At 38.9% G+C, this 8,384-nt stretch overlaps 2 protein-coding genes across 6 annotated transcripts in view; one reads left to right on the forward strand and one right to left on the reverse strand.

The window, feature by feature from the left end:
* LOC136445370 (uncharacterized) overlaps positions 1-2,187 on the forward strand; it is a 39,595-nt gene extending 37,408 nt beyond the window's left edge. For all 4 annotated transcript variants that reach the window (XM_066443342.1, XM_066443346.1, XM_066443343.1 and 1 more), the window contains one exon: positions 95-2,187. In XM_066443342.1, coding sequence (XP_066299439.1) covers positions 95-220 — 126 coding nt within the window. In that variant the 3' untranslated portion in view covers positions 221-2,187. The remainder of the gene's footprint in view (positions 1-94) is intronic.
* A 1,389-nt stretch (positions 2,188-3,576) lies between these two features.
* LOC136445371 (pre-mRNA-splicing factor 38A-like) lies at positions 3,577-8,160 on the reverse strand. 2 transcript variants are annotated; one of them, XM_066443347.1, is made up of 10 exons: positions 7,996-8,160; positions 7,236-7,395; positions 6,838-6,959; positions 6,349-6,434; positions 5,990-6,031; positions 5,726-5,788; positions 5,349-5,467; positions 4,666-4,778; positions 4,408-4,453; positions 3,577-3,995 (listed from the first exon to the last, which is right to left on the reverse strand). In XM_066443347.1, the coding sequence occupies exons 1-10, from the start codon at positions 8,123-8,125 to the stop codon at positions 3,824-3,826; spliced, it is 1,053 nt and encodes a 350-aa protein (XP_066299444.1). In that variant the 5' UTR covers positions 8,126-8,160; the 3' UTR covers positions 3,577-3,823. The 2 variants fall into 2 exon arrangements, with proteins under 2 accessions (XP_066299444.1, XP_066299445.1); XM_066443348.1 differs by having other exon boundaries at positions 4,408-4,450; positions 7,996-8,159.
* Between the last annotated feature and the right edge of the window lie 224 nt (positions 8,161-8,384).

Below are 8,384 nucleotides of genomic sequence, written 5' to 3' on the forward strand. Positions count from 1 at the left end.
TTTTGGAAACAGACATTTCAAATAGCATCGACCACTTTTATAAATATTGTTAAGTGCTTGAAACAACTCTTTGTTTTATTTCTGCCCATCTTAGGAGTTTGAAGACATTCTGAAGGAGAGTCCCAAGGATAAGAAGCTCTCCAGGGCACTCCAGGATCTCAAGTCAGAGTTCAAGAAACTACAGAAGCCTCAGGTGGCATCAGACCCTGACTCCAAGTAACGAGAGAACATCTATAGGAGACCGCACTCCTCCCAACCCTCATGCATTGTCTTCTCTACTTGTACCAATAGCTGATTAACAGCAGTGAGCGTCTCTGAACGTCATGTGAAATTAATTATTTTTCTAAGAGGACTGTTCACTTTCTGCTTACCACTACAACCCTTGCTACAGATTAAAAGTGCAATATTCATTATACTTTCCATCTTTAGATATAAGTTGCATTTTGACCCATTTTCACATGAAAGTTAGCATCTCTTTTCAATGTTCCACATTGAGTGAGATATCACCACAAAGTTCCAAATATGGCAATAGTTTTCAGTTTAGATGCAGCGTAAAAATTTGTTATTACCATTTTTCCTTTCTTCATAATCATGTGAGTCTCTATGATTCTTACTGTAGAAGAAAAAGGGTAAAGGTAGTCCCATAGCCTTTTTGAGGTTGTAGGGGCAGTGGGTTGTTTTCCACTGTGCCTAGAGCACGGTATTGGAAAGCAGATTCTTACTGAGTTCGTAGTTGACACTAGCCTCAATAACTAACTCACATGTTTAAAAGTTCTTTTTGCTCTTTTAGCATCTCTCCAGTAGTAAGAACATGTGTCCAGTTGTTACGTGACACATGCTTAAAGATTGTATGAAACCAAAATACTACATTTCCTTATCATATTTAAGGTAATCCAGTTGTGACTGCCAAAGACGACACAGTGAACATGTCAACCAGTTTCGAAACTATGACCACGAAAAACATACTTTTGAGCAAGCAGTAGATTAATCGATTTCATGTAAGATACTATTACGATAATACCTTCCTTTTGCAGCTTTTCAAAACTACAACTGTATGTTTCTTCTTGAGCTGCTGTGCTGGGTTCCGAACTGGTCAATATGTTCACTGTGATGTCACATGCAGTGACTGTCATAGTTTGATTACAATGCGACGAATACCTTGAGTTTGAAAAACGATTTTTTAATGGTGTAATGTTCAGTAACTTACAGCAGAAGGGTGTATTAGCACAAACGTAAACATGTATGTTAATTGAATAATGCTACGATTGTTGAATATAGTCAGAAAATGTTGTACTTTGGTTTCAGACACTTTAAATTCTGCAAACAAAATAGCCATCTTGGAAACATACCTGATTTCTCACTACAGTCAGAGTTCCATCTGCTTTTAGTGCTCTACTGGAGAAAGCCTTCACTGACCAACAGATGTAATATTTTTAACAATCGCAGACGAAAACCTGTATATGCTGGTTATACTACAGTGGCTAAAGCATATAGCGGCAGAGGCACAATAAAATTGTGAATATTTTTCAACGTGGGTTGTGAAACTACATGTAGTTGAAGATTAGTGTTGTGATGGTCATACAAAGCTGTGAATATTATGAAGAGTATTGCTATAATAATAACTTCTTTTTCATGAAAAGAATTATTAATTGTGTTAGCATACTGTTGGTGAGTTGAACCATTGTCAGAAGGTGATCGTTGAAAGCTGTGGAAAGTTGTTGTTCTGAAAAGAATCAGTGGGAAAGAAAGAAAAGCCTGTTACCCTCAAAGCAATTAGAGTGTTCAAATAATATGTAGCTTTGATGTAACAAAAGAGTATTTAAGTTTTGTTCGTTCACATGACTAACAGTTTCCTGAAATAATCTTGCCAATGTCTATGTCATTTTTTCAGGGGATCGCAGTTACGCTGTAGTCTTTTGAACCAAAATTTTGTCATTCCTTTCTGTTGAGTATGTCACAACTTCAGCTGTATACACAAAGCAATTATGTAGTTTTCTACGTATGCAAGGAACTACTGACATGCGTACCTCTGCTACTATTTGAAATACATGGCTGTTGAAATGTCTACTACATCCAATATGTACTGAAGAGCAAGGAAATAGAAAAGAACTACAAGCTTGTGTAATAAATGTACTCCAAGACTTGTATTAAAGGAACAGCACTTTGAGATAGCTGGAGTCAAAGGCATCCAACTTGTGTCAACAGATTTTTCATGGTTATTGAAGGGGACAGGACAGTGAGAGTTTGTGCTGAATAAACTAAGGCATACACCTAGCTCTACCGTACATGCAAAGAAAAGCAATGTAAATTCTATAGTTGGAGAACTCGTACGATCGTGGGACAAGCCAATTTTACACAGGAATAGTCGATAAAGTAGTCAGCTCTGTGACCAGGCGTTTTTTCCGTCCTCTCTTATACGTATTCTTGCGAAGTGGTGGGTGGGGGATAATCTCCAAGCAGATCTAATGGTTGCAATGACCGTATCCAACTGGCAAAAGGAGTTTTTATTGCAACCCATATGGCTGTTAACATGGCCATGTGGCGGGGCAGGGACACCATTATTGAATCAAAATGCTCCTCCCTGTTTGAGTTCTTGCAGATCTCGGGTTGCAATAAAAACTAATTTTGCCAGTTGGATACGGTCATTGCAACCATTAGATCTGCTTGGAGATTAATTTCACTGCTATTACAGACTTTTTATTTTATTAGTATTCTGTGCAACTACTGCGGTGATCATACAAGTTCATCGAAATATTCCTACACCACTGTTTCAGAATGCTCTAGATAGTAGTCTCCATTTTGTCCACGTGATGGCAATGTCTTTATTTAAAGTCTGTTACTGAGTTAGAACTTTGAGCAGATGGCTGAGGTAAGATATAGGTGTACACACCATACAGCATTGTACCAGATAGTTTAACACTTGTCTTGCTTCAAATGATGACAAAAATAACTTATTTTTTATGGAAAAGACAGAAACCTATCCAGCCGCCATGTGCAGATAAAACTTAACATCCAAAATGCTGAACAGCTACATGATTGTGTGTATCTTAGGTTGTTTTTCTATTCTTGTGGTTGAGTCAATAGGATTATATCCTTTGGAAAATGTTGCAACTTTCAAGAACTTTTTTTTCATACAACTAAGGGTTGAAAGATAAGCAGTTCTGCAACAATCAACAGCCTTCTTGATTTTCCTTACAATACCACATAGACCTAGGCACTCACTTTTATTGCAAAAACAAACTTTATGCATGCATTCCCTTTGAAACTGTTCTATGTTGAAAAGCCCTTATGTTAATTTCTAAACATGTACTGGTGGATTATTACATGATCACACAACAAAATGGGCAAAAATCCCACATGCTCAACCTTAAGTCTTGAAGATATGTATTGTGATAGATCATAGCTTATTGTTATGTCTGTATAGATTACTGCTAATTTATTGTTTAAGGGATGAAATGCATCGGTATATACTTTCCTTTGTTCTTGGAACAATACATGCAATGGCAAGAAAACAAGACTTCTGCATGATTTATGTATGACAGAAATAAATGAACACTGCATATCCATACACACAAACACTTTGTACAGCTCAAACTTTTATTTTGAAAGTTTATTATTATCCTTAAAGTAACAGGTGTTTTGCAGTAAAGGCTAATTTGACATTCAACCTTTGAAAAGTCACTTAAGAAACAAACTCCATGATGACTTTTTAGTGTTTGTCCCCTTGACATTTTTGTGACAGATGACTGTTTATAAAGCCTTCCTAGCCACTTGTTCCTCAGTTTCCTACACTTTCATTCTAGTCTATACACACTATAAAACACTAGGGTCTGAGGGGGGCCATGCCCAGTTTGGCACGGAGGGCGTTGGCCTCTTGTATCTCTAACTCATCCCGTGACATCTCTCTCCCCTTCCCTCGATCTCGGTGACTGTCCTTTTTCTTATCCTTCTTCTTCTCTTTGTGATCCTTGTGGTCTTTGTGCTTCTTGGATGACCTGGAGGTGGGAAAGATTACAAATTGACACAAGGAATACCTATCATTTTCAAGAAAAATCTTATCCAATGGGGATATTAGTACTATCAGAAGGAACCTAGTTTTCCAGAAGAAACCTGCATAGATGCATCTCAATATCAAATGAACATATACTGTTACAGTAGTTTGAAACAAAACAAAAACTTCAATATGAAGTGCCCAACCCATTGTTTTTTTTACAACACTGTACACATGAAAATAAGTACTAGTAGATAGGCACATTTACCAGTGACTGTCACAAGCGTTAATTCTTGGTTACTTACTTTGGATATCTATTAGTGATACACACAAAGACGACACTAGTCTTCTTGAATTCTATACAAAAGTATGTTTAATATGTTACTTGGTAGTAAGAGAACTACGTAATGTTTCACCTGTGTGGAGATGCTGATCGGGAGCGATGGCGTCGGCGAGATGCTACAAGGATGAAACAATTATCAGTGAATAACGTAAAAAGATTCACATGTAAAATATTTTTTTACTGTGTCAAGATATTATGGAAATGCTAAAACACAACTAACATTTCTAAAACTGGTGTAGCTTAACCTTAAGCACACTGTAGCCATTGGGCTACCAATTCTCTATTTGTTACGGCACTAGGCAGCAGGGAGTAGGTTAAAGCATCATCCTACCTGGTGACCGTGACCTGTGTCTCCTCTCCCGCGACCTGGAGCGGCGCCTGTGTGGAGGACTGCGGCTACGATGTCGGCGGGGAGATGGGCTTCTTCTGGGAGATCTGCTGCGTCTGTGGGCAGGAGTAAATCAGTTGTCAGTCAGACGTGTTAACAATGTAGCTTGCATAGTGCAGTGGTTAGTGACCCTGCCTCTGGACCAAGAGGTTAGGAGTTTGAATCCCAGCTGTTGTCCCTCACCCTACATGCATACTACTGGAAAGGGTCACAGTCCTTAGGACGAGACGTAAAGCCATGGTCCACTTTTCATTGTACTTGACGAAAAGGGCTAGGGGTATTGGTACAATGAACCTGTAAATACTGTACATAGCGTCTGTCTTCTCTGTCGTGGCTCACGACCAGAGGAAAAATAGCTCTTCAGTGAGCTAAACTGATTTGAGATCACTATTACTTTTTCATAAAGCTATTGCAATGTAGTACCATACTATAGAATATTAGTATAGATTGTAAAACATGCCTGCATTTCAAACTGTACTTTTTCTTATCCTACCACAAGAAGGAGGGTTAAAATTTTTTTCTTTCTTTTTCTTGGAATTGGACTAAGTCCCATTCACAAAAGAAAAGAGAAAGGAACACCTGCAGTTTAATGGGAAGACTGATTAGCGTCAATCATAACTTCGTACCTTCTGTGAGGAGAGCGGCTTCTGCTGCGCCGGTGTCGTGGTGACGGGCTGCGCCGGGGTCGGTCCAGGTCACGGTAACTGCCACGATGATAGTCAGGGGACGGCGATCGTCTGGATTCCTACGTGTACAAAACACATGCCCAGCATAACAACACTTAAGACACATTTCAGGGTGCTTGGGGGAAAACTAAAAAGGCTATCAAATGTTTAGGCATTACTGAGGCTTGCAACCGAAATCCAAATATTATTTGCAGTTCAACAGTATATTCTAACAAGATGTTTCATTGCAGATGTTTATTTCATTTTAATAAAATTGCAACAAAGCAGTTTCACTACAGATAAGGATAGCGTTGAAAAGATTTCTCATGAAGTCTGACCTTGACATCCGTCTCCTCATCGCTGGACTCAACATCTTCAAGGTCATCGTCCAGCAAACTCACCTGTGATGGAAAACAATTTTATTTCTTTGTGCTATCAAAACAATCTAAAAATACAAAAAAAGTTGAACGGTATAGAATCTATTCACACCATGATTTCAAACCACACCATTTTAACTTTTAACACTTTGAAGTAACTGTTTGGCACCCAATTCCTTATTGGTAACAGAGTTAGGCAGCAGGGAGAAGGTTAATAGAACTTACCCTTGGCTCAAGTGTATTGGACTCTTCCAAGACATTGCGACCCTGGAGAAATGAAACAATCCATAATTACATATAGAATCACTTGCTCATGCACATGACCCTAAGGCCTGTCTGTGTTCTCTTCCTTATCTGCAGCTACTTTCAACAAGTGAGCTCAAGTAGCATACATGTGCTGTAATTATCAATATGTAACTTATTTTAGCACCTTTCACAGTCACTTGTTAACTGCTAAAATTTTCATCATCGCAAATATCTGATCATTAACATTTGAGACAGTGATGTGTGAACTACGGTATCCCTTTCCCCCACCTGCTAAAATGAATGACCGCAATATTAGATGGATTTACAGTACAACATACCTGTATTCTGGGCAGGATCGTATCACAAATGCGTTCCTCTCTCAGTAGGGTATCAACATACTCATCAACATGGGACAAGTTCAACTCTGAGGGAAACAAAGATAAAACATGTCAGGGTACACTTCATTCTTTCTGGATGCGCCAGTCATGAAAGACACTGCCAAGGCAGGAACTTGTAGCGTAACTGGTGAGACTGCTGTCGACTGTCTTTTACTGTCTACCAAGACGAAAAGGTATCTGGATGTTTCCCCATCAAGTGCTTTCTCCATTCGGGCGTTTCCTCATCAAACAGGCCACCACATGTTACAGTTAGCGTAATATTCATCTTTTTTTACTGTTACCCAAGCTACTAATGTGGTGCAGGAACGTTTGACGGTTTCCCCCATTGCATACACACCACCAGAAAACGACGAAAAGAGATGAACTTGAAGAGCACTAAAACTGTCAGTACTAGTGTGTTAGTTGAAAGATGTGGTCTGCAGTACTTACTCCCCATACTGTCCATCCACTTGACCTTCCTGTAGTCGTTCAGCAGAGGTTCCAGGTACTTGAAGACGTCCAGCGACGACCCGGTCAGGCGCATGTACATGGCTCCCAGACAACGCACATACCTGTTCATAATAACATATTCAAGATTTCAACATCATTTTATGCCATTTCAAGCTTTATATTGGCAACCTAAAATCTGCAGATCATTCTACAATTTCTACACATACCGAATTCTTTGGATTATACTTTCATCAGTTTTTTTTTTTCCTAGAACTATCGAGGAGTGGAACTGGTTACCACCAAGTACAGACTGAACAGTAGTAGTACTAGAGGCATCTTCACTAGATAGCTTTAAACAATGCTTGCACCTAGATACAAAGATCAGGTCTAAGACATACTTGAACTCATCATTCTTGATGAACTCCACGATGATGTCCTTCTCCGGCTGGATCTGTAGCATCTTCAGGACCAGACAGAGGAACGGTGTGGGCTTGATGTTCCCTCCGTACACACCTCCGATGTACTTCAGCTCCATGGCCTTGTCTACAAGCAGCTCGGCTGGGATGGGAAACAACAACACAAGTGAACGAGATATCAAAACTGGAGTACCGTAACAAGTCGCTAGGGGGTAGAAATCTAATCATTTTGAGGTATCAATCAAGACCTACCCACATACCAAATATCAAGACAAATTATCCATCCAGGCCCTATCTAGTTATGCCACACACATACATACACACAAACAAACACTACTATAAACATAACCTTCTTGGCGTGTAGAACCGTGGTTTGAACTGAAATACTTCAAATATAGTTTATGTACTCGCTGTGCTGCAGCTAGCCCCCAGGTGATAAAATATGATAGTTAATAACTAATAAGTAGCAAGTAGTTGAAGTACTATATAATTTGTGATACTCTTAGTCTAGTAATTTCCTTGTCACAAATTATGTTACTTCTCCAGTACGTATATCACATTTCTTAGGTCAATAAACTATTGTAACATTGCTTCTGTTTGGTACACGTTTGGTTTTATTATGCTTGTCTGCAAACACAAAAATGATTTTTGTGCAAGTGCTAGCCCCCCTCCCCACAAACTAGCACACGATTTGTTTGATAATACGTGGTACAATCGAAGAAAAATTAATCTCAATGCTTACCCGTGAGACCAAAGCATTCTTCCTTCCAGTATTTGGACTCGTAGATTCTTGATCTGATGATTTTTTCCACTAAATACTGCGGGTTTGTTCCTTTGACGCTGTGAGCGTCTTTCACGGTTCGGTTCGCCATGTTAGACACAGTGCCCGGATGTAGAATCTGACCTGTAATAACCTTTCGGCTGAAAGATTTGTAAAGGTGACTCCTGTTGTCATTCACAATGCCTGTATAAATATCTCAATTAAAACGATAATCTATGTACCAAAGTCACAATAAACTTACTAAGATAAAATATTAAACCTATATTTGATACTTTTTAGCAAAAGTAAGATATATTTTTTAACTTTTAAAGATATATACCGTTATATGATTTAGGCATAATATAAGCTAC

This window comes from Branchiostoma lanceolatum, chromosome 11, assembly GCF_035083965.1.
Source record: "Branchiostoma lanceolatum isolate klBraLanc5 chromosome 11, klBraLanc5.hap2, whole genome shotgun sequence".
NCBI classification, from domain to species: Eukaryota; Metazoa; Chordata; class Leptocardii; order Amphioxiformes; family Branchiostomatidae; genus Branchiostoma; species Branchiostoma lanceolatum.